Source organism: Stigmatopora nigra, chromosome 1 (genome assembly GCF_051989575.1).
Source record: "Stigmatopora nigra isolate UIUO_SnigA chromosome 1, RoL_Snig_1.1, whole genome shotgun sequence".
Classification (NCBI taxonomy): Eukaryota; Metazoa; Chordata; class Actinopteri; order Syngnathiformes; family Syngnathidae; genus Stigmatopora; species Stigmatopora nigra.
Window position 1 is genome coordinate 20,278,178 of NC_135508.1, and position 25,972 is coordinate 20,304,149.

At 41.3% G+C, this 25,972-nt stretch overlaps 1 protein-coding gene across 5 annotated transcripts; it reads left to right on the forward strand.

Annotated features, from left to right (window-relative positions):
• Nucleotides 1–892: 892 nt before the first annotated feature.
• Nucleotides 893–25,086, forward strand: tmcc1a (transmembrane and coiled-coil domain family 1a). Of its 5 annotated transcripts, XM_077716099.1 has the most exons (7): nucleotides 893–1,019; nucleotides 5,823–5,870; nucleotides 7,445–7,806; nucleotides 20,039–20,284; nucleotides 21,287–21,981; nucleotides 22,742–22,877; nucleotides 23,864–25,086. In XM_077716099.1, exons 1-7 carry the CDS (start codon nucleotides 899–901, stop codon nucleotides 24,176–24,178), a joined length of 1,923 nt encoding a protein of 640 aa, XP_077572225.1. In that variant the 5' UTR covers nucleotides 893–898; the 3' UTR covers nucleotides 24,179–25,086. The 5 variants fall into 5 exon arrangements, with proteins under 5 accessions (XP_077572225.1, XP_077572250.1, XP_077572233.1 ...); XM_077716124.1 differs by lacking the exons at nucleotides 893–1,019; nucleotides 5,823–5,870; nucleotides 7,445–7,806 and adding an exon at nucleotides 8,502–8,953; XM_077716107.1 differs by lacking the exons at nucleotides 893–1,019; nucleotides 5,823–5,870; nucleotides 7,445–7,806 and adding an exon at nucleotides 15,948–16,190.
• Nucleotides 25,087–25,972: the final 886 nt, after the last annotated feature.

Sequence of the window (25,972 nt, forward strand, 5' to 3'; positions counted from 1 at the left end):
TATTTTTAATGTATTTATTTATTTTTATTGAAAATAAAACTGATACACAATCACACCATTTCCCCCATCACTTCCTTTCAAATTCAAACAAATGATGAGGACAAAAGGATGAATACTGAATACAAAACAAGGAAAGACCTGTAAAATGGTGTTTTCCTATGATGTCTGACCTATACCAAGTTCACACCCCTGCTACCATTTATTTACTTTTGCCACAACCACAATAACATTCTAGCAAAGGTTTTTTTTTGTTACAACTAAATGTATTAATTTATTTTTATAATTACAGTAATGGTAAACTTTGATAAAATATTGTGCGTGACCCTAAAAAAGACCATGAAATGAGGTGCCAACATGATTGTAGCAATACTGTCGCTTAGTGGTCAAAAACAGTATTACATCATGCGCATGCAGAGCCAATACATTTCGATATATATGGGACTGTTGTTGTTAATATCGACTTCAAATCAACATAAATTACAATGCATAATTGCAAATTAAGTTTGAAAAGGATTGCAATTAAAGTGACACCTCCGATAACCATTTTAGAGTTATCCAAGGAGCCTGCACTTTAAAGTGAAATTCCTAAATTTTCCACCGGTTACAAAGTTTAGATCTTTTTTCCATAAACAACAGAGTTGCAATAGATTAACGTTTACTTGAAAATAACACTATTTTCAACCTGAATCATAGCCAAGTTGATCAGGTTTGTTGTAAACAAAACCTTTGAATATCAGTCAAGATTTATCCCAGTTGCGAGTATGGTAGAATAGATATCATATAACATACGTTCGCTGCAACAGAGCCTGCGCGAGAACTTCAAGATGGCTACGGTTAGTACTTTTTAAATCTAGTTATATATGCATGAGGTCTATTCTCCCACGAATTGACGTCGCGGATGTTGACGTCAGTGTCAAGTGGGCGGGGTGTAGCCACCAGCAGTTATGTACGGCAGACGCAACAGAGAGCAGGGAAGCTGCTAGTCGAACGTCACCGCCGTCACTTTCCTCTCCGTTCATGTAAGTGTTCACTTCATCAACATGCAAAAAAATGTCCGACTTTTCTGTGTTGTGTGCCTGAAAAAAAACTACGCGACACGCTTGATTTTCGCCCATGTTAGCGACACACGGCTGGATTCGAACACCTCCGCGCTGCACTGCCAAAACGTCCCGTTAACGCGCGCCGCGCTTGACAGCTTGTTTGCGTTGCCTGACCATCGACCTCATTTCCGTTTCTAGATGGCGACCAAACACGATCAGCTCCAATTACTGTTTTTAAAGACGTGTTTTTTTGTGTGTGTGTGTGTGATAGTAGTTCCAAAGGTTCGCCCCTCAAGCTTGTTACAATAACATACGCCTCCTTTAACATGTTTGATGGCAAATTTTGATTAATGAAAAAGTGCCTTCCATCCTTTGAGTAGTCAACTATTTTAAGAAAACCAACATATGCTTATTTTGGACTAGAAAAGTAACAAAACACAGCAAATTCATCAGAATCTTGCTTTATTTTTCTGAACTGCTTATCCTCGCAAGGGATGCGGGGGGTGCTGGAGCCTATCCTAGCTAACTATGGGCACCAGGCTGGGGATTCTCTGAATTTATGGCCAGCCAATCCCAGGGCCACAAAGAGATGGACAACCATTCACGCTCACACTCATACCACGGGGCAATTTAGAGTGTTCAACCAGCCTACCCTGCATGTTTTTTTTGGGATGTGGGAAGAAACCAGAGTACCCAGAGAAATCCCATGCAAAGTGTAGATTTGAGGTCTTGGCCTTGGATCTTGACCTCTGCCCTGTACAACGCCTTACCTTGACCTGAGCAACTCCTACTTTAAAAGCCTGACCTCTTTCCTAAAACACACACAAACACACACACACACACACATACATACAATGGTTGCATTATTTTTCACATTCAAGTTATGAAACTTGCATCACAAAGTATACTCTCATCAAAACCCCGATGTCATGAGTCATTGACAACATTACTTCAATATGTTTTTGATGCTCTTACTGATGTTGCAAGTATTTAAGTGTTTTCCTGATGCAACCGCAAAAGGTGCACCAAGAGTACAGACAATATTGATCTCATCCAAATAAATCTTCAAAGATTTTCCCATCATTTAAAAAGCCTTGAAGGCCTTTAACTGCTATACTGTAAACAAGTCCAAGAATAATGTGAAAACTTTGATAAAAGTAGCATAAGTTCATTTTCAAAACCGCTTATCCTTGTCAAGGTCGCAGAATCCTGGAGCCAATCCCAGCAGGGTGAAAGGTGCACTACACTCTAAACTGGTTGCCAGTCAGTTGTAGGACAAACATAGAGACCATTTGCACTCACAATCTCATCGCTACTAGGTAAGAATAGATCCCACGCTGCCCACGTAGAAGTCGGGCGAAAGAACCACTGCATAAAGGTACTTTGTCACCCAATTCTCATAATTTTAAAAATAGCAATATGGACATTCGTAGAAGTCGGGCGAAAGAACCACTGCATAAAGGTACTTTGCCACCCAATTCTCATAATTTTAAAAATAGCAATATGGACATTTAAAACTGAATCAAAGAAAAATATTGTCAGGTAGTTTAAAAGTCTGCACATCATATCCTTTTAACCCAAGACCTGAGTTTGCCAAAAGTTTGAATTTGAGTTTTCCTAGTCACAAGTACCGTTTCATGAGTAATTGAAAATGGTGGACTTAACTCAGTTTTCAATCATTTTTATTCCACTCTTATTCTGTATTTGTTTTTGTTACGGCTTCTTATCTTTTTATTCCCATGTGAGATTTCTAGTGCTTTCTGTAATCAACTGCACCAATAGTGCACTTCCCAAACGCTTGTTGAACACGTTTGGGTTGAATTTTATTTTAGAATTTTATTTCTTTCGCGTGAATTTATTTGTGACTATGCACCTTCTGGTTTGGCATCTTTTGCAATGAGCTGGTCACTACAATTTAGCAGCTGGGCCTCAGAGATTTACTTGTCAGACAATGGGATGTTGTACCCGCTTGTCAGGGAACTACCTTCTATTCAGCCATTCATATAGACGAACAGCCTGAACCTGACACGGAAGGCACACGAAGGGCTGCCGCCCCTCTGAGGGCGGTCTGTCGCCCCTTGTCACTTTTCTCTCAAATACAAAGGCGAAACTTCATCCCTTGTCACACTTTTTTTGCAATATGCTGATGTCATCTCCCCTGCTGTCACAACTGATACAACTATGCTATTCTGACTGCTATCTGAAACACACACACACACTCAACAGAATACAATAACAATTGTTCATGTTTCCTGCATACGCAGTCTTGATGCTAAATGAGATACAGCATCGGTTCACTTTGGATTGGTGAGCCTAGTACCCGTATAATATACAACACTGGCAAATATTATGTAACCAACTCCCTCAAAGAATAACCATTCATAAATGTTCTATTTAGAAGAAAATTGGGAAATTGAAGGGAAATTGCAAAATTGAATAGTAAATGCCCCACTTCCTCGAATTAACATAAAAAATGGAGTACATTTTTTTTCAAGGAAGTTGAGGATAATAATATTGAATTGCTCAGTTCTGATATCATTTCAATAATTTCTATTTTTCCTCTAAATGAAGCATTGAGTCAGTGTTTTTGACCAATGTTGTTACCAATCCTCTCATTTTCCACTTTTTTGGCCATGTATATGGGCCAGTGTGCAGGTGGTCAGGCTTTGCTACCAAAAAATTCAGACTGGCTCAACCATTCTCTTGGTTTGGTTGTGAGTGAGCCGCATGAGCTGTGGCATCCCCCCATGGACCCACGTTATTTTAGGTGAGGAAAAAGGAGAGGTTTGCAGATTTTTCTGGAGTGCTGATACCACATGCATGGGCGACCTGCCCTTTGAGATGCTTCATTTTCAGGGAACCGTTAAACAGACATATTTTACAATGACGAAACGTATAAATTCAATAAAGATTTCAATCCAATTTTCAGATTGGAGAATTCAGAACAGATTTGCCAACCTTCCTTGTTTCATGTGCCATGCTTACACTTTAATTAAGCAAAATTACTTGATGGATGTGAGTCATTAGACACAATTTCATCGCGATAAGCCGCTAGTGTCTCTGCTTATTGCTTTGTGAAATGGGGCTTATTTCACCGTCTATGAGGGAAAAGCTACTCTGACAAGTACAGTTTTCTACAACAGTGACTCAAATATACAGTTTGTACTCAAATCGACCCTGTCTGGTGGACTTGTTACCTGCTAAATATTAGACCACTTTGAGGCAGCTTTTTTTGTGACACTTACTGTGTCGTGGTATGTCCCTGCTGTTTTCTCATCATGAAGAGACAAAGACCTTAGTAATAGTGTGTGTGTGTGTTCGTGTATTTATGCCTGGATATGAGCCAGCTGTACGTGTTTCTAAGGGACCATTGTCTTTGGGATTTTTTGTCATTCCCCTTTCGAGCGTGATACATTGGAGGAACATGTTGATTCACTGAGTCCGCTGACCCCAGTTGTCTAATTCTGTCAGTGACAACCAAAAACACAGTGCAAAATGTAAGATCCTTCTTTTACAGACAGAATGAATGGATGCCAATAGACGTCCAATCCATTTGAACTGTATCCAATCCAGTTCAAATGTGAAATATAGAGTGTCAACAAATGGATACATTTGAATTTTCATTGAAGGAAAAATGTAAGTTTCATTCACATGCTCAAAAATGATTGATTTACTCTCAAATAATTGGACTTTTTTCAACTATCTTTGCCAGTGATGTATAGTGACAGGCAGCACGTCCACTAGGAGGTGCAATGAACCTTGCCATTCATGCAACACAATGATAGCTTTGTATTCAACTAACAGGCCCGCATTTTACTCTGACTAAGTGCATTTGTGAGTAAACTGATGAGATCATCAGCATTCCAGTGTACGTAGACACTTTTGGTAGATTTTTTGTTTGTTTGGTGGCGTGCGGTGAGAATGTAAATCAACCAAATTGTACTTCAAAACGTACTGTCCTACGGTCTGATTATTTCTTTCTCTCTTGCCTTTTCATTCATTTTCAATATTGTTTATCTTGGCCAGGGCCAGGCAATCATATCTCAGCTAAATTGGGCAGGTGGCAGCGTAAACCTTGAACTGGTTGGCAACCAATCCCTGTTCACATACAATAGACAAACCATTTTCACTCTCACAATCCTATTTAGGGAGCATTTCGCTTGACCTTGCATGGTGGGTCTTGCCACGTGTTACCTTACATGATGTGGGAGGAAGCCGGATCAACTGGAGAAAACCCGTGCAGATAAAAAGAGAACAGCATTGAACTTTTAATCTTAGAACGGTGAGGCAGACATCTTACTCAGTGATACAGCTCTGGAATTTTCATCACTGGAAAATATTCTATGTTGTCGCTTTATATGATATGGTATGCATATTACAAGCAAAAGGCAACAGCAGGATAATTGAGTTCATGATTTTAATATGCCATTAGTTTGTGCAGAATCATACATGCGCTCAAAGGAAGCTCAAACCCCTCTTGGCAACAGTGGCCGTTTGTTTTTTGTGGAACCACAGTAGCATCAGTGAGCGATGCTTCTAAGAGGGTTGGCGACTCGCTCATTGCTACAAATCGGCTTGCTTTGTGCTCCTATTGATGCTGCTTGTTTTAACTTTAATTACATTATTCTTTCATCATTTAGACTCCTCTTAATAGAACAGCAGAAAAAAAATAGGACACTACAAGATATGCTTCATGAGCTAATATCAGGATCAATTTGAGTACAAAAAGTTTAAACTTCTTAATGTTTTATTTTGATCTTTGTGCATTTGCTCTCTTCGCAGGTGATCTGGAAGAGTGTGTCCTTCCAGGTTCTGAAAGGTGGGCCGATGGTAGGTGTTTCTTTGTTGTCTCGACTTTCACTGTCTTGCTTTATGATGACTTCAAACTTTTTATTAAATAGTTAGGTTTCCTCTTATACGACGAAAAGTAAGTACTAAGGCTGTTGATTTTAAGCAGACCACGGCAGACTCCGGAAGACAACGATTAATCTTTCAATACCAGACACACAACAGTAAATTGGGTGTGTCTCGTATGCATGACACAAACAAGTATGTGGTTGGGTTCCCAGTACACGAGCTTCTTATACTTCTCTCCCGTTTAGACCTTTAACTGTTTTGACCGCATACCTGTCAACTGATACGTTTTCCTCGTATTTCATACTTTTGTTGAAGACTTTTTTGGGTTTTTTTTTGTAAAACCAACTTTGTTTTACCCATTTCGGCTCTAATCTGGATCATCTCGATCACTGTTAGCAGACGAAAACGTCATCGTCGACTGCTAATACTGGTCGATATGCCCCCTTTCTCTCGTCCGCCTTTTCACTATATAAATATAACGCATCTGCAAGCAATGTACCCATACAGAACCATACTTGAACTTAGTACATTCAAAAGGCCCACCGACAAATTGGGCACCCTATCCACTTTGGGGGAAATCTTAGACGTTTAAGTGCGCCCTATGTGGGTAAATATGTGCTGCGTCACATTTTACAGTTTATTATCACTTCATAAAGGGAATTGCAATCATTAATGAGGGGAGCATTGGCCGAGGTTGACTGCTATGTGACAGCAAATGCTGTACTTTGAAAACGTCTGAATCAATCAATGAAATAAAAAATAGTTTGTCAGGAACTTATCAACAAGCAATTTAATAACATCAAACATTGCCTGTTTATGCCAAATTTCAAAGATTGTCAGCATATGTCTCTGGATCCATGCTCACCATCTTTTCATAAGCCACCCCTTTTCTGTTATGCCAGAGCAGCATTATGCCTAAATCAAAGCATCATTCTCAATTTTGGACTCCACTGAGACATATTTCTCCTCACCCATTCCTCTTTCATCGACTCCCCCCCCCCCCCCTGGGATTACTGTTGAATTGGACAGTTGTCACCTTGATGAACTGTGTGCGCATGAGTGGTCAGCAGAAATGAATGTTGCAGGCCAACAAGTTTGAAAGTGGGTAGGTGGGGGTAGGAGGGGTTTTAGCTCCCCTTGCTCGAAAGCCTTCTCCAGAATACAGCCCATCCACTTTAGTAAAAATGAGTCCAATTATAAGGAAGCATGAGCAATGTTCCCTCTGAGCTGTGTGCGTGCGCAATTGTGCACTACTCTCGTCTTTTCTGCGCAGCAGCAATCATATGACAGGCAGTCAATAAAATCCAAACTTTTAATTTCATTTTAATTTTTAAATTTTTTTTACCCCTTTTCCCATGATGGCGCAGTTTATGCGGCAGCCAGTGGCGGTAGCTCTGTCCACTCTAATGTTTTTCGTGTTTTACAGCATGTTTTGCATGACAGATTAGAGAGAACATTGACATGCACTTGCTTATGGCATTGAAATGACAGCAGTTGCAGCAGTACAACCAGCATTCTCACTTCATGTGTTCTGTCTTTTCTTGAAGATTCTACAGGCGAGCCTTGCCGCTCAAGGGAGTCCTCGGGGACCCGCTTCTTCGGCCAAACCGTTGGCCTCGCGGATCCTTGCGCAGCCCACCGGGGCCGTGGCGCAATGAGGCGCGGGACCAGCCTGCAAGGCCGACGCAGTAAGGGCTCAGGATCTGGGAGCCGAGACCACGACCCTTTCTCGAAAGGCAGCCCCCGTACCCTGCGTCGACGTTACACTCACGATCCCCAGCTGCACACCAGCAGTCGGTCTCGATCTTCTTCGGCCAATGAAACAGCACCCAGTAGCCCCGCCCCCGGATGCTCAGGGGGGGAAGTGGTACTGTCTTCAGGATACCAATCGACGGATGAGACGGACAGGGTGAGTGATCAATCTACACCGCTATTCTGATCTCAGGTCTTCACCATTCCATCACTGTAATACCTCAAATGTGTCTACATGCGCCTTGTGAGCCAGCCTGTTAGATGGCGCTGTTAAACCACTTAAATGACAACAACGCTCAATGTTCTTTGGTTCATGTGGTGGTTGTCTAGTTGAGTGTTGCTTTTACTCCAGTTGTGACGGACTTTAAATGTTAAAATGTCAATGATGACTGGTATCTCGCCTCCATTGGAAACACTTATTTTTTGACTGGCATGTCTCCCATTCAACCTCTGGTTTTCACCACCAACTTTCTTTAGGTTGAAAGTCGAGTTTCATATTGTCATCACGCTACTCGAGAAATTTTAGTCCCATTCTTCTCTTTACACTGCAACACAGACACTATGCGCCAGGCCATCCAAATGGTTTCTGCGGTTACCCTGAAACTTGCAGTAAGTAGTTTTAACCTCCTCCCTGATGGGGTTACCGTAGCAACGTTTTGACCTCCTGCTGTTGGCAGCAGTCAAGGGTTGTTTTATCTTTTGTAGGTAAAGTTTGGCATTAAGACAGTACTTTGTCTTGCTTTCAAATTCGATTAGTTTGTTCCTCCTTCCTCTTCGGACCTCATGGCCCCGCCGCCCGCTATCATATAGAGGAGATATTACAGACATTCAGCCGGTCTCTCTCCTTCTCCTGACACTGGCAGGAAGCAGGGGGCACCCTCGCCTCCTCGAAGATTGGCGAGAATGTCGGTTTTGTGTTTGACAGCTGTCCTGGTCATCAGAGTAGTTGGAGTGTGATGGTGTGTGTTTGTGTGACTTGAGTGTCAAATACTCTGCGTGGGGGTGCGTTTGAGAGAGCAAGAGACAGAGAGAGAGAATACATTTGTTTGTGCACAGCTGAGCTGTCCTCTTTTTGGACTCCAAGTGTTTGCACAAACAGTGCCGACTTGAAATGTGTAAACGTGGACATATTTGCAGGGGACAGGAGTATTTGTTCCTTCAATATGCGTGTGTGAGTGTGTGTGGAACAAAAGTGAACAGTTTGAAGCGTTGTGTACTTCGGAGGTTAATCGAACCAGAGGAGCAAAGCAGAGCGTTCAGGAAAGATGGTGCAGCGTCTAAGTATCGCTGAGAAGCATTCTAAGGTAAGATTTCCGATTGTCGTTACATTCTCTTCCTTCACTCAAACCAGACATCAAATTAGATATTGGTTACTGCTTAAGATTTAATTGGTTCTGGGTACTTCTTGTTAACCCTGTAACTTCCATTGACAGTAATAAGTATGCTTTTAACTAGGAAGTGTGGCAGTTGCCATTCAATGTAATTTGCTCCCAATTCAAATGAACATCTATCACCGTCAACAACAGTAGTCCAAATGATGAAAATGGTGTGAAAGGTCACAGTTAGTTATATTTACCTTTAGTTGAATTAACTGACACAGATGGTATTTCTTCTTTTCACTTTATCTAGACTCTTGTTAAAATGTAACCCTTCTTTAAGATGGCAAAAGTTTACAACCAATGTCTTTGGCCGCATATGGTATCATTTAGTTCTCGCCTGCATTTAGTTCTCATTTACTGTAACTGGAAAGAAGTGCCCAGGAATGTAATACATCAGTCACTTGATGGTCATACATGTGACATTCAACACAATTAGCTGCTGATTCATAGATTGATGGTGCCCTTCCTATTTGTGCGGATTACAGTTTCACGTTACCACAGTCTGGATGGTGCCAAGTGTGTTGTAAATGCAAAGACCATGATCGTTTCCTAAAAAGTTCGGAAAAATCTTGAAAATTTAGGGGAGTGAATCCTTCCCTAATGGTGACTCATCGTTTGTCTTCTCTCGGCCTTCGCCTGGGTTTGATGCCTGAGTTTGTTTGTTTTTGGGAAAACAAACAAAGGCAATATATGACCTTTCTCATTAGACTTATTTATGGATATTAATGCCTTGAATTTTGACTGACTACCAAAATGTTTAAAGGAATTTCAATATTTTATACATTTACACTGGGCCATAAACTTACCGTCTGAAGGTTAAACTTGCACATTTTCACAGGCATCCAGCTAAAGTGGTGTGCTAAGTTAGTATAAGCGAGCGGTTATCTACTAATGAGCAAAGGTCGATCAGTCTATCGATCAGGATAGTGCAAAAATGCAAACGTTGGGTCGCACATCTACCCCACGACTCTGAGGTTTTGGTTCAATTCTCAGCATAAGCCTTGCGGTGTATTTGCATAGTCTAAATCTTAATTCAATAAAGTCAATGTGGTCAGGCCAGCCAACTATCAAGTCATCTTTCAGTCATGAGCACACAGCCAAAGCCTTTGACAAGGCAAAGAAGTTACTCCAGTTAATCTTACTTGGAACATGCACACAACACAGCAAGTGATATAGTGGATCAAGAGGCTGTTGAAGCCATTGTGGTGTTAAAGCCAGCCAAGTCCTGTGCTTGCCAACCATCAGCCTCAATCAAATTATGTGTGCATGCATGTGCATTCAGTGTTGCATGGGTATTCAAACTCAAATTCATGAAGACCTAGGCAGACACAATTTCTTGTCCAGATGTTCCAAAACATCACAGTATTTGTTCATTGTGAAATATCCCCTTCAAAGTCCAAAAAGATGTGAATATGCGTCATTTCTTGATTAAAAAAAAATAGAATAGTAAGGAGGTAGGTTGGGTACTTAGCTCAAATAGCAGAGCACTCACCTAACATGTGAGAAGTAGGGGGATCGATTCCTGCATTTTACAAGTTGTTAAGGAGGCGGCCCGGTGTAACAAGAGGTCAGCACGTCGGCCTCACAGCACTGGGGTTCTGGGTTCAAGTCCAGGTCAGTCCACATGTGGAGTTTGCATGTTGTCTGTGGGTTTCCTCCAGGTACTCCGTTTCCCTCCAACATTCCAAAAACATGCATGGTAGGTGTTAGGCTCATTAATAGATATACTTTAATATTTCACATATACATATAATGATTAATATTTCAAGTACATTTATAATAGTACCCAAAATAACTAACAGTAAGCTGATTGGACACTTTAAATTGCCCCGAGATATGGGTTTGAATGTTCATGGTTGTCCTTTGTCTCCTTGTGCCCTGCGATTGGGTGGCCATCGATTCAGGGTTTCCTCCGCCACTTGCCCAGAGAGAGCTGGGATTGGCTCTAGCACCCCCTGCGATCGTAATGAGGATAAAGCGGTTCAGAAAATGAGAGGAGAGGGTTTTCTGTCGTAATAAAGTCAGGTGACTGTCCTTATGTGGAATACAGGAAGGAAACACTGCTTAGCCTTGTCAGAGTTAGTATTGGGGTCTTTTCCCCATTGACTTTAGGCAAAAGGCTGACTACGCCCTAAACTGCTGAGCAGTCAGTCATTGGGTACACATAGAGAAAGACGGACATTTCTACTCATAATCACACCTCTACCAAGTGGGACTAGAACCCAGGGGGAAGAACCACTGCACCATCAGGTGGCTGGAAAATATAATGATGTTCATTTATAAAGCAGTTAATTTATGTTTGAACTGGTTAAATGAGATGAAATATGCCAAACCTTTTAATCGTAGGTTTTCTGGGGGCAAAGAGTTTGTATGTGTTAAAGTTGATTGCTCAGAGCAAGCTGGGTAAATGTAGCGTACTTGTCAGCAGTGAGTTACTTGCGGTTATCCTTTGTGTTGTTATTTCGGGCCTTCAGCTGCTTCTTCCTCTTCCAGCTCAAGTGTTAGACAGCATGCACATGTTGTACACATCCATGCTGTTTTCATTACTACTCCAGTCTTGCCACATATTGGCCAACTCAGGATGTCTGTTCAACTTTGGCACACATGTCACTGGCCTCTAGTTCACTCAATGTAGAGAAATGGTTCAAATTTGACTTGGTACTTGATCCATTCTATGAACATCACTTTTATATGTAATTGATTATGCAAAGAGCATATTTTAAGTCCTCTCGTTGTGTGATTATGAAACGTAGATGATGACATATCTTGAGCTGTAGCACCTCTAGTGGAGTAGAAATGAAATTCTCATAATGTTTCACAAGCTTCGTCTAGTCAAGAGAACTGTGAGAACCATATAACAAGTGTATCAAAAAGTAACACTGTGGGAATGTGATTATAACCCACCTCTAGTCGCCTTACTGTCATTGTGGTTCAAATGTGTTACAACAACAACAACAAATAAATGCCGGTTGTATTTTCTTGACCGGAAACTACCACAAGTGTGCTTATTAATGAAACTGGGGCATCTGGACACTCGTGGTCAAATACTTAATTAGCATTTAATTTGTATGAAAATGCCTAAATGTGAGAGACAACCCCATTATATTGTTGAAAAATCAGAGCATGTGATGCATAAAATGAATAACCGTGAAATAGACTTGCACTGACAACTTTTTATTACCACAAAGTATTTCCTGCTTATATCCTCTCTTATAAAATGTACCGTCTGGCTCCGAATTCCAAAACGGTAACAATTTCCTACTTTCTCTTTTGGGTCAGACAGGAAGGGAGCCAGTCTAAATAATCAGGCTGGCCAAATAAAAAAAAAGTGGGATCGATTGTTCTAGATTGTTCCCCCCTCCCTCTCAATTCTGGCCCGCTCGAGACACCCGTGCCCAGACCAACTAAGTATTTTGGTCCAATGCCCTTCCTGTTTCAATATTGCATAACCACAATGGACTGATTAGAACAAAATTCTGCTCCACCAAACGCAAAAATAGATAAATACTTGTTTAGTCACCCATTTTTGTCTTACATTCAAAACTTTCAATCTCAAAGCCTGAAACACTGAATAAACCTGGTACTGCTTTTCCTGTTAACATTTTTTAAAAATTACACTATGCTCATGCACACTTAATCTTCCATTCACAGGAATATGACAATAGCTAATTATTTTGTACACGACTGGAGGACATTTCCTAGAACATCTTCAAACCTTTGTGCATAATGACTTGACTGGAAAGAAAAAATTCTTGGACTAGGCCAAGACTTGGATTTATATATTATCGATAGACTCATTGACATGCAATGCAACAGCTTAAAGTTCACCTGCTGGTTGTGTTTTGGAATCAGCTGTAATAGGCTCCAACACCCTCCGTGACAATGATGAGGCCAAAGCAGTTCAGAAAATGAGATGAAATGAGATGATTCTAAAACCCATTTAGGTCAAGAGCTGGCATCTAACTCAGATTATGTCGATAAAATAAATCCTCACACGCTATGTAGGCAATCTAAAGTTATTTATTAGAATCTTTCCTGACTAATTTTACTCTAAGGACTGGCCCAATCAACATTGCTCACCTCGTGGTCCCCCGCCAGTTAGGGTCAGTTGTATCCGATTTAATGTAACAGTGGTCAATTCTGTCAGCATTTTGTCTTTTCTATGTGATTACCACTTTGATAAGAACACGAATGTTCACATCTTCAGAATTTGTCACTGTGCATTCACTATGCTATTCTGAGTATTTAAAGAAGCACTGAGTCACCCTGAAAGATTAAGTATCCCTTGACTGACAGGAAGTTCTGGAACACACTGACCCCACACAACACCTGCCGTGTCACTGGGCGAAAAATGTTTGGAATTTGTCTTGGAAAGGGAGTTGACAGTCAAAATCTTACTCTTGAGTTCTGATAATTAATGAGAATTGTAATATTTTATTTGCGTCTCTATTCTGGCCATGAATTTATTAACTCCCACCTTTATTGGTCTCAAGGATATAAAAAGCTACAGTGTATTTGCCCTTCTTCTGTGTTGTTCACTGTTTAACGAGTAATTGGAATTGAATGGGGCGGCCCAGTGGGGGAAGTGGTAAGCATGTTGGCCTCACAGCTCTGGGGTCCTGGGTTCAAATCCTGATTATGTCCATCTGTGTGAAGTTTGCATGTTCTCCCCGTTCAGGCCTGTGTGGGTTTCCTCCGGGTACTCTGGTTTTCTCCCACATTCCATAAACATGCATGGTAAGCTGATTGGACATTCTAAATTGCCCGAGTTATGTGTGTGAGTGTGCATGGTTGTCTGTCTCCTTGTGCCCTTGTGATTGGCTGGCCACCGATTCAGGGCGTCCCCCGCCTCCGGCCTGGTGACAGCTGGGATCAACTCCAGCACCCCCGTGACCCTAATTAGGATAAAGCAGTTAAAAAAATGAGACGAGATGCAATTGAATATTGACTGAGGCAGCACGAGGATAAGGCCCTTCCGCCTCACACTTCTGAGATCACGCTTTGGCTTTTTTGTAGTTTGCATGTTCTTACAGCAAATGCCTGGGTCATTACCGGGTACTCCTAGGGTTTGCTCCCACATCGCAAAAACATATATGGTAAACTAATTGAACACTCCAAATTATCCGTCGATATGAACGTGCGCATAAATAGCTGCTTGTCTCATTGTGCCATGCGATTGGCTGGCAACCAATTCAGATTGGACCCCGCCTCCTATCCATAATTAGTTACTGAGATCGGCTTCGGTACCCACGCGACTCTCGATAGAATAAGCGGCTGTGGAGATTCATGAATGACTATTGACTGAGCTTGCGGTTGCACAGAATTCTGTGATTGTGTTACATTGGTAGGACTTTTTGAATTATTCTGTTTTGGTCATCTGTCCTTCACAATGACCTGTACACTTGCAGATTTGCCATGGTACTGGGGCTCGTTGTTACATAAGCAGCCTTTTCCCTAAATCCTTCCTTTCCCCCTGGTATTGCTGAACTGTTTCTGCCTGCTCATTAAGGCCTGTATTCATTCTCCACTCTGGCCCCACCTCCTGTGGAGCAGGCTGGGCTTGTTCTCCTGCTGCCTAACACTCGACTCACTCACTACAATTTTCCTTGCTTGATGCTGTACTTCTACATTAAAGCCTATTAGTCCGCAAACACGTTGTTACTCTATTTCACCTCCTCGGACCTGGCATCCACATGTGTGGACATCACATTTTTGGGTGTCACAAGACTACAATGTTCAAATTTGGACTACAAGGGCCTGGCATCCACTTATGATGTGGACATAATTTTTCTCAGAAAGTACATCATTTCAAAAGATAATTCTTTGTTTTTACATTTATTAGGTCCCCAATTACAAGCCTATATATCAAAGAAACAATACAAATGCATGCCTGGCAAGAGTTTGGGAGGGTTAAAAGTTTTGGGAATGTAAATAAATGTATATGGTTTTATCTTTAAATAAAAATATTTGGAGATTCTGTTTTTCAAGTTGATCTGCTCAAGCTGTACAGCTGTAATGTTGGCATGGAAAAAAAATTCACATATAATGGCCCACAGAAGTAATAAAGCAACCTTTGTACACTGAAATGAGGCTTTAATATGGCCCAGCATTTGTCGGGTCTGTGTTTTTTTTTAATTAAATAGTTCTAACATTTAGGTTTTCTTAAACTGACATTTTGATGGCATGAAGCTCACTTAATTAGCTAGACAATTAAGAAGCTAATTTCAAAGTGTCTTTAAAAAAAAGTAGACGCTTGTATCCAGAGATACATTTTAAATGCCAGCCTTATAAATCAGCACACACTTACTTGATTTGGATCTGCATGTTTTCCTCCATTGTTTTGAGGTTTTCAAGCTCGATTTCTAAATGTGCCAGTTGGTCAACTGAAACACCCGGCTGAGGTCAGCCGAAGGTGCTTCATTAGTACAAAATCACTCAGGAAAACTTATTGGCTGTGACAATCAAACGTCAAGATCATTGAAAAGGAGGCGAATGGAAGAGTTTCTTCTTTTCTTTCTGCCTAATCGGGTCACTGTTTTGTAGCTGAGCTGGCCCGGAATGCCCAATCAAATAAAAGCCCCCCTACTTGCGTTTTCACAACGGCTCCACGCTCACTCGCTCCCTCTGCCACTCTCTCAGATGCATACTCCTGCTTTCTTTTCACATTCATTCTTTTTCAGAAGATCTTGTGTCTGATTAAGTTCCAAGGTATCCACAGCTGACTAATATTTGTCCTGTTCCCGTCTGATGGCTATTAATGCTATGTGAGATCCTTGAAATGAATTTCTGTTCATTCTACGGACTTGTCCGAGTTGGAAGACTTGGACTGGCTTCAGAACATTTGAAGTCATGGCCTTTTGGATTGTAACATTTCAGGATATTCTTTCAATAGAAATCCCTAGAGTTCGCCACCTGTTATAGTCAAGAGGAGTGCTTCCATCCTGGGAATTTCGGTCAGATGTGCAGTGAAGTGGATCTTTCAACGGTGAGAGTTCACGCTCAACTGCAGCGCCGATCTTTGCGGTTTCCAGAGAAAGGTTGTCGAAAGTGAGGCTGGACAGACAGAATCAGAATTCCAGGTGTGCGCATGTGTGTTCTGGTCATGGAGGTCATCTTCAACCTGGTAAATGCTGAGCATTCACCACCTCTAACCCCTATCAATGTGAGTCTGAATTGTACATATTTTCCATGTTACTCATTTCCTGTTAAGCACATTCTGAAACCTCGAAAATGAGACGCAATCATTTCAGCCAGACAACAAAGTTTTGTGTTGATAGTTATTGTGTGTTTGCACACTGAGTGAAATGCCTCCTTATCTGGTTATGTAAGTTTCCATATCTAATGAATGGGATTCATTGTTACTACTTTGGATCCCCTCAAAGGGGGAAAAAAACAGACTTTGAGGTTAGAGGAATTTCTTTGGTGACAAGTTACAGAAAGACCCGAATTTGCATGTTGTGTGGGAAGCTCCTTATGCTTTACCCACTTTATGTATTAAATCGAATGAATTTGTCAAAATTAGGCTTTTCTAACTATGTGGGCACTTCAATTCTATACTTAGTGTGAATGCAGTCACTTGATTGCATTTCCCATAACCATGTTGAATCAGGAACTTGAGCTCCCAGTCCTGTCATAATGTTGGTATTGGCAAACATGACCACTTCCGAAGCTGGGTCAAAGGTCAGGCTTGACTTATCAGGCAAGCGACGTTCATTGCAGTAAAGACGACTGCCGGCAAGCACACCATAAGACCATCGATGATGTTGAAGATATAGTGGTTTGAATGAAGACGACATCCGCAAAGGCTGAATGACAGTTTGTATGAGGGCAGTCACGTGTTTCTTAACTGAAAGCAGAAACAAAGGAAAGTAGTGGAATAGTTGAATGGAAGCCACTTGGATCAAAACACATTTTGATGTCAAATCTGCCGCTTTACTCGCATCAAAAAAAGTTAACATAGCACAACAGTGTGTTTAAAAAAAGTTGCATTATTGTGGAGTTGCACTCTTTAGTTCATCAATTTATCATTAACTATGTATACATTTATAACTACTTTGAATTTTATCTTGTGAAATTTTTGTTCTTCTTTGAGCAAAAAATCATAAAAATGGATAATTAAGCGTTATCCCAAAACTATTAAGTGGCCAACCAAAGAGAGAGAAAAGAAATGGTTCCAATTGGGATTTAAGGTTTCTTTTGTAATGTTTTCAGAAGGGATTGATAGAGGCTACCACGAAATGTTTCAGGCAAACTGGTCTTCTTGAGATGTTTCCCTGATTACAGTTTTAGCAAGAGTTAGATCTTAGTTGCATCTCACCAGTAAAATAGATCCTCAAGTAACCAAGCTTAACATTCCTAACAACAAACGTTGACTTCAAGCTTTTTTCATTCATTGACTCATTTGGATAGACTGTCATTCTAAGATTATCGAGCATACCTAAATATATTATGCAACCATAGAATTTTGATCAGATAAATCAATTGTGCAGGTATAAGCCACACCCTGCATTAAGCCCCAGGTATCCATATTCTAACATTTGATATATCCACAGAAAAAAATGTTCCAAATAAAAATTATTTTGCTTCATTTGAAAAACCAGGAGTGAAATCAGAGCTGGTTTAACCAACCTTACTTGGATCATAGTTTATTATGCAACATGGCAAACAAGCAGGTGGACTTGTTTTGGGGTTAGGGGAGAATGTAAGAAAAAAGAATGCTGACAATGAAACTCTCTTACACATTCTTAACAATATGCTGTTGTTTTTTTAATACAAGCTTAAACAAAATGACGAGAAGAACTGGAATGAGTGCCGATTCTTTTGCTGACATCAGCCTACATTGATACAGTTACATACAGTTACATTGATGGTGCCAACGTGTTCAGGTCACCAGGCTTTTCTTATCACAGCAACTTGTACTTCTATCTCCACTTCAAGTGACTTGTTCTTTGCCCTTCTTATCCGGCATATCAATTTTCTCAGAAGGTTAATGCAAAAAAAAATTCTGGATGAAAAACACGTATAAAAAGAGAAATATTGAGATACGAGCTTAATGCGTTCCGGGACCGAGCTCGTATGTTGATTTACTCGTATCCCAAATCAACATTTCCCATAGAAATGAACTAAATACAAATTCATTTGTTTTAAAAAACACCAAAAAAAGGATACTACAATGGATTTTTTTATTGGTTGTAATTCACCATCTACTAACAGAGTAACAAATACCTAGTGGTTATTACGTGGAGTTATACTTTAAATTCAACTTAAATGAACTTAGATTGGCGGCCCGGTGTTGCGAGTAGTCAGCGTGTTGGCCTCACAGCTCTGGGAACTTGGGTTCAAATCCCACTCATGTCCATCTGTGTGGAGTTTCCATGTTGGCCCTGGCTGTGCGTGGGTTTCCTCAGGGTACTTCGGTTTTCTGCCATATTCCAAAAACATGCATGGTTGGCTGATTGGAGACTCTAAATTGCCCCTAGGTATGGGTGTGAGAGTGCATGGTTGTCCGTCTCCTTGTGCCCTGTGATTGGGTGGGGCTGTCCCTTGCCTCTGGCCCAGGATTGGCTCCAGCACCCCGCGCGACCCTAACGAGGACAAAGCGTTTCAGAAAATGAGATCAGATCTCAGGAAAAAGGAAATAAACATTTCTGAATGAAAGGAAAAGATTAATGTTTTTTTTATCGTATTTTTATAGTTATCATTACGAGTGTCAATTATTTGCTGGTATTTGATGATCAGTAACATAAGCATTGCGCTCTGATATTCTCATCCTGATGAGTCAAATTTGACTGGTAGTTGCCATAATGACATCACCCTCGGCTGTGGGGGGCGGAGCCGAAGGTGATGACAGAGGCAGAGGCGGGGCTTGGCTCGCTTGAGTTTCGCCAAGGTGCTGCGTCAACTTTCACAATCGTTGCTGGCTGTCTGATGTTACTGACAGCATAAAGTAGGACACTGACGTAGCGGCTCAACAAGCCCGACGGGGTGTCCGTATGAAAGGACAAAGCTCTTCTCGTGTTGGACAAAATGCACTGGGAGCAGCTCCTCCGTCGGAGCAACGGAAAGGTGAGCGGTCGACGTCCCCGCCCCCCGATCGCAGATTTAAGGGGTTGCTTCGAAATCTGATTCGATAGCGGATCAGTCACGATGGCTTCAAACTAACTCAAAGTAAGCAAGTGAAGTCATTGGAGTTTTAAAGGACTTTTTTTCAACGATCGCAATGTGTTCGAGTAAAATATAAAAAGGTTTGCTTTCAGAAAAAAATGTTGATGCAAAACCCAAAGTTATCTATTTTCTACTTTAGAGTCTTTTTTTCAAAATAATATATATCTTTCACAACAATGGTTCATATTTTCTAATATCTGTCATGGTCATAAAACTAATGTGTCACTGTCATCGCCATAAAACTAATACCATGTAATAAATTTAAGGGACATTTGTATATTTAGATCTTGCTCAAAAAGCATAACTTGGAGGAAAAAAATCACTAACAAACCTATTATTTTTTTGGAAAATTTCAAGCATCATCTATTTTCTATCGGCGTGTAACAAATTCAATATGGGAATATACTGCAATTCTGTTTCCAAATAGGTTTTCAATTGTCCTCTTAAGAATGAATATAATATATTTTAAAACTCAATGTTTTTAATAAAGAACCCAACAAGTTGCTATCAAAATTTCAACTAGAATAGTCTGTTGAGCCTTTGATTTCATTTTAAATTAATTTTAATGGGAATTGGTGAATGAGCAAAAGTAAACTGGCCCGCCTCCCCGTCAAAGTACTACTTTTGTTTCATTATAAAGGTAAACATGAAAACGCTGAAGTTTTTTTCCCTTGAGTTTGACTCCAAGTGCCCTTCGCAACTTCTTACTTTGGCGTTTTATAGAAAAGCAGAAGTGTCGGCTGAGGCTGTCAGCAAAAAAAGAAGAGAGAAATGAGGACAACAGAACTACTTTTTATTCCTCTTTAAGCCATCATTTTCTCTTAAATTCCTTTCTTGTGACTACAGGTCGAGCGGTCAGAGGTGAGCGTGTTGGGCCAAACTGCGTTTTCACTCGACTCTTCGTACTCAGTGACCGAGGACGTCACCCCTGATCCTCAGCGCACCAAGCAAGCCATCGGCCAGCTGCAGCAGAAAATTCTCAAGCTCACTGAACAAATAAAAATCGAGCAGACGGCCCGCGACGACAATGTTGCCGAGTACCTCAAACTGGCCAACAACGCCGACAAACAACAAAGCGCACGCATCAAGCAGGTACGCTGATGTTTTCTGAGTTGCCAGTACTACATTATTATGTCACTTTATTATGTATTGTATATGCAACTACGGACCTTTAAACTTTACAATAGCTTTCTACAATTGTTTATTGTTTTACAGCAACATAAATAGTTGTGATTAGGATCATCCACTGAGTGAATGATAGCGATACAACAAATTGTGACATCATTCTAGGATTTTGAATTTCGCTCTTCTAACTTCCGTGTAAAACCATACAAGGAAAAATGTAGTTCACTCAGGGGAGGTTCTTGTTCTATTCTAGCTGTTCTTTTGTTATTGATGTAGTTAGGCTTGCTCAATGGCCATTTTTAGACAGGAATCCTAGCTCTCTGGGGAATTTAACAGGTTTTTCAAGGTGGACAGAAAATTCTAAGCATATATACTCACCAAATTTAACAAAGGAAAGGATCATTCCATGTTTGGATTCTACCTTTTGAAGTTTTTAATTAGCCATTTACCAACCAAGCTATTGTTTCTTTGATTCCCTACCTTGGCGACCTCATTTAATATCCTTGAGCAAGATACTGCATCCCACGTTGCTCCTCTTTCTGTGTAGGAAAATCAGGATATAATAGTGTTAAAGCACTTTGAGTGCCTTGCGCTACTCAGGTCTAAGTCCTACACCATCCAATGGCTTGTGCACAAAATTATGTATTTAATGCTACGTTTTACATGCTGTGAGTGACCTTGCCACTATTTATTTGTTTCTCATCATTTCAATGTTGGGTCTCATGCTCACCTCAGCTAACTACCACAACGCCCACTCACTCCTCACTCGAAATTATATAATTTTTCTGTTGTTTGTTGTTTGTAGTCATTTTTATACTTTGTAATGCCTGTCCATTTTCAAATCAAAAATACATTTCTCCACCTGGAAGCTTTCGTCTCATAAACCTTTAAGTATAAACGTATTTGACACTGGACTTTTCCGATATGACATTTTTCATGAAATGTTTTAAAAGTTCTTGTCACTGGCAGGTTTTTGAGAAAAAGAACCAGAAGTCAGCACAGAGCATCCAACAGCTACAAAGAAAACTGGATCACTACCACCGAAAGCTGCGGGAAGTGGAGCACAACGGCATCCCTCGGCAACCCAAAGACGTTCTTCGAGATATGCAGCAAGGCCTGAAGGACGTCGGCGCCAAAGTGACGGGTTTTAGCGAGGGAGTCGTGGACAGTGTCAAGGGGGGTCTGTCCAGCATTTCCCAAGCCACCCACTCTGCGGCCGGCGCCGTGGTCGCCAAGCCTAGGGAGATCGCCTCGCTGATACGCAACAAGTTTGGCAGCGCCGACAACATCCCCTCCCTCAAAGACTCATTGGATGACCCCTCAGGGGAAGAAGGAGCGGCAGCGACCGTCGGGCCTCGTCCGCCGGGTGTCGCTAGTCATCACCTGCGATCCAGTCCGAAGTACGGGAGCGAAGAAGATTGCTCGAGCGCCACGTCCGGCTCGGCGGGGGCTAACAGCACTGCGGGAGCGCCTGGGGGTCCCCCCAGCTCCAAGGGGAACACGCTAGACAGGGCCACCTCCTCGGGCTTCGACATGCTGCTGCAGGAGATGCAAGAACTGAGGGAGGGCCAAGCTAGGCTCGAAGAGTGTCTAGAGGGCTTGAAGGGCCACTACCAGCGAGATTATACACTGGTCATGCAGGCTCTGCAGGAAGAACGCTTCAGGTAACCCACAAGATTCAGGTGAAAAACCTCCCCACTGAAATGGGGCTAACATTTTCACTTCAACAATATTTCAATTCGTATTGCCACGGGTGGTTATTGAGCTAAAGGATGAAATTGTTTTATTTACAAAGATCCAAAAAGACTTAGTGGCCATTATTCCATGCAGTAATATATTTTCCCCAAAATCTTTACCACAGTGGATATTAATGAAAGAGGAATTACGTGTAAACAAATAATATTGAGTTGTTTTACTCCATTGTAAAACAAGATACAACTTGAGTCAAAAATGGAAAATGGTACCTTATTGTGCTGTTTTTTTCCCACCATCAAATGTTAGGCTATTCAAAGAACCAAAAAAGATATATGTATTGGCATGAAAAATAAATATATATATTTTAAAAACTGAAAGATTGGACAAGATCACGTACAAGTAAAATATTTTACTTAAATGTTTCAAAACTAACGACTATGAATTATTACATACAAATGTAAAATATGTAAACTTTTTAATTGCACTTAACATAGAAAAATGGATTAAACCAAAAAAAATTCTGAACAAAAAAAAGTTGTTTATTTCCAGGTGAGTACTGTATAGATAGTGTGTTTTCTAACAGGCAATGTGATTGGACATCTAATCAGGCGATGTGTTGAGGTGTGCTAATCTTATCATCACTGGGGTTAGGTCTGACGTCTAATGTATCTGTTTTGGACCAGCGTGCTCTTTAAGCTCATTACGACGTGTGTGTTAATTTTATTTCAGGTGCGAACGCTTGGAGGAGCAGCTAAATGATCTGACTGAACTTCACCAGAACGAGATCCTTAACCTCAAGCAAGAGCTGGCCAGCATGGAAGAAAAGATTGCCTACCAGTCATACGAGAGGGCGCGAGACATACAGGTTAGCTCACTAAAATGAATGAAACTCTTACCTGACAATCCAAAACTCAGTTCAGAGAGTTAAGGTCTCTAATTTCATATCCCAGTACCCAAAGTTGTTTCCAAAGTGTATGAAAATATGGTATTCGTAAACTATCTTTTGATATTCTGACCGACAAGTGGTTTGTCTCCGTGCATATTGACCCAGAGCAGCACAAAATGTCATATCTGTCAACCTCGGCCAATTGCTGACCTTATTAATGATTGCAATTCCTCTTAAGGGATACTAAACCGTACAAATTCAACGCAGCACATATTTACTCTCATAGAGCGCACTTAAACGTAAAAAAAATCCCCAAAGTGGGCGTGGTGCCTAATCAGTCAGTGCGCCTTTTGTATGCACTAAATTGAAGATTTGGTAGATGTCGCTATGATGCTGACAGCTTGACTGTCTGGGTACATTGCTTGTTGACACGCTATATTCATACAGTCAAAAGGCCGACGGGTGAAAGGGGAATTCGTGTGCGCTTATTATGCTTAATGCTTGACAATATTAGCAGTCAGCCATGACGATTTCGTCTGGTACCAGTGACCGATACGATCCAGATTAGCGCCGAAATGGGTAAAACGAGATTGGTTTTACAAAATGCGTACTTAAACAAAAATTCTGCACACAAGTTGTTATATGGCTTACACAATCAAAAAATAAAGAGAAATCCCAACGCAGGTCCGGGGGACAACATGCAAACTCCACACAGGTGGACCGACCTACCTGGATTTGAACCCAGGTCCCCCCCAGTTAGGCCGACACGCTAATCACTCATCCACCCCGCTGCCCCATTCTTTAAGTATGAAATGAAAAAAATATGACAGCCCTTATGAAGCCTTTTGAACCAAAATGTCTATTTTCCTTAGGAAAAAAACCTTTCTATTAGCCTCTTATTTGTTTCTGCCAAATCACCATCCAAGTGGACTTTTTAGTGAGTTATTTGTAAGTGTCTTTTGTAGGAGGCGCTGGAGGCTTGCCAGACACGGATTTCCAAGATGGAGCTTCAGCAGCAGCAGCAGCAGGCAGTCCAGTTGGAGGGTCTGGAAAATGCAACAGCCAGAACTCTCCTGGGAAAACTGATCAATGTGCTTCTGGCCCTGATGGCCGTCCTTCTGGTCTTCGTATCCACCGTGGCCAACTGCGTAGTTCCGCTCATGAAGACGCGCTCGCGCTCCCTCTGCACCTTCTTGCTTGTCATTCTCAGCGCCTTCTTGTGGAGGAACTGGGATGAGCTCTCTGGTTACACACAGCGAGCCCTGCGACCTCCCGGATGATGGCACCGCGTGGATGCTGCTCGCTGATGGCAGGTAACAAAAATGAAGGGCCACGGCCGCGTTGCACTTTGAAAAGAGCCGCGGGGACAGCTTGGGTAAAATTAGCCAAGCTCGTTCAGGAAGCAGCTCCGGGATGAAAAACCCAAGTTGTGATTCACAAGCAGAACGGATGAGACTGTTTACAATTTGAAAAATCAACTTTTGTGTTGATAGTCCTCACATAACATGGTGTTCTACCGTTTTTTAATTACTAGATTGTAAACAGTAATATTTCTAATGAAGATTATTTTAATCAGTACCATGTAGCATTGTGCTCCACGCTCGGGATGGCGTTTAGTCACGGATTTCTGCCCGTGTTTTAATGAGCTCCGACCACAACCTCAAACAAAATGGCCCTTTTTCTTTCTTTTGCTCTTATATGTTCAGACGAGTAGTTTCAAAACACTCCAGCGAATCTTATCAGCAGCCAAAGGACATTTTGTGCTTCACTATTTTTAATCCCAATCTTGTTGCTCGCTTGCTTTCTACAATGTGAAGGGAACTCATCGTAATTGTTTTTTTTTTCTTGAAGAATCCGTAATGTTCCCCCACAGATGCAAACACTGCGTTCTAATTGATTTTGCATTTTGATAGAAAAAACACAGGTAATATTTTTTTATTAGGTCTGGGGGCAGACATTTTGCCCTCGAGTCCTTTTGATAATAATTGCTTTGACGTGGGAATGTTAACATAATATGACCTACCTGAAATTGGGTTTATTGTCCATTTGCGGCAAACAACAAATTACAAACTGACTAGTTTTCTCAATTCGTCATTTTATAAACTGCAGTATGTTGCAGACCGTCACTGGTCACATGACCCCTGAGTTGAATGAAAATTGAACAACTGACTGCATCCCTTAAACACAATCTACATGTCATGTTTGACCCTGTGACAGCACATTGAACAGATTCCCCCACTAAAATTAGGAATTTACTTGCCTTTGCTGCCAATGAAAGCAACAGACGTCGAATAAATTTACACTTAGCAGTCCGTGACAGCCACCTAGTAAGGTAACAATGGATCTGGCTGGACATAAAGACTCAACTATTGGATCTCATAAATTCAGCACCGGCTCTTTGTCAAATGTCTAGCAGATGACACGTCAGCCACACATTCTTAAATGCCAGGACAATGGTCCATTGTCTGAATAAAGGCATTTTGCCTTCTAATTGCCTCCCTTGCAGATCAGCACTGCTTATCTAGCTCCATCTCGGATGCGCCGGGAGGCTGCTGCAGCCCCATTAATGCACACACACGCCCCACTTAAAGAGCTTTTCATCATGCTCATTACACGCAACCTTCTTGATCCTCTGGTGAAATCACCCGTGCCAATCCCAAGTCCACCTGGGCCAGCCCGATCGGGCTGCGAGCGAGCAGCAGTTCTGTCGGGAAGATCCAGACTTACTTCTTGACGACCTGTGGCCTAAGGTTTAGGTTGCGATTTTGACATTTGACTCACAAATTGATCTCTGCGTTTAAAGAGGTCAACATCTTAAGGTCAGTGCGCAATCTTGTCTACCTCAAATTGCTAGCAGGGGGGTCTGCATCCCAAAAGAGTTGGGACACTATAATATGAATACAGACTGAATGCGATTAATTGGAAATTTCAAATTTTAATGTTTTAGTCAGAACTTAAGATGGATGACAGGTTAGAAGGTTAAATTAGAAGTATTTTATTGGAACAATTAAAAAAATAGGATGGTTTTAGATTCCCCGGTGTCAACATATCTCAAAAATGTAGTTTTTTTTCTC

Coding starts and splice junctions, on each gene's coding strand:
- tmcc1a (XM_077716099.1), top strand. CDS start 899: ATGTTGACGTCAGTGTCAAGTGGGCGGGGTGTAGCCACCAGCAGTTAT. Junction 5,871..7,444: donor TTCTGAAAGGTGGGCCGATG/GTAGGTGTTTCT, acceptor CTTTTCTTGAAG/ATTCTACAGGCGAGCCTTGC. Junction 22,878..23,863: donor AGAGGGCGCGAGACATACAG/GTTAGCTCACTA, acceptor TGTCTTTTGTAG/GAGGCGCTGGAGGCTTGCCA.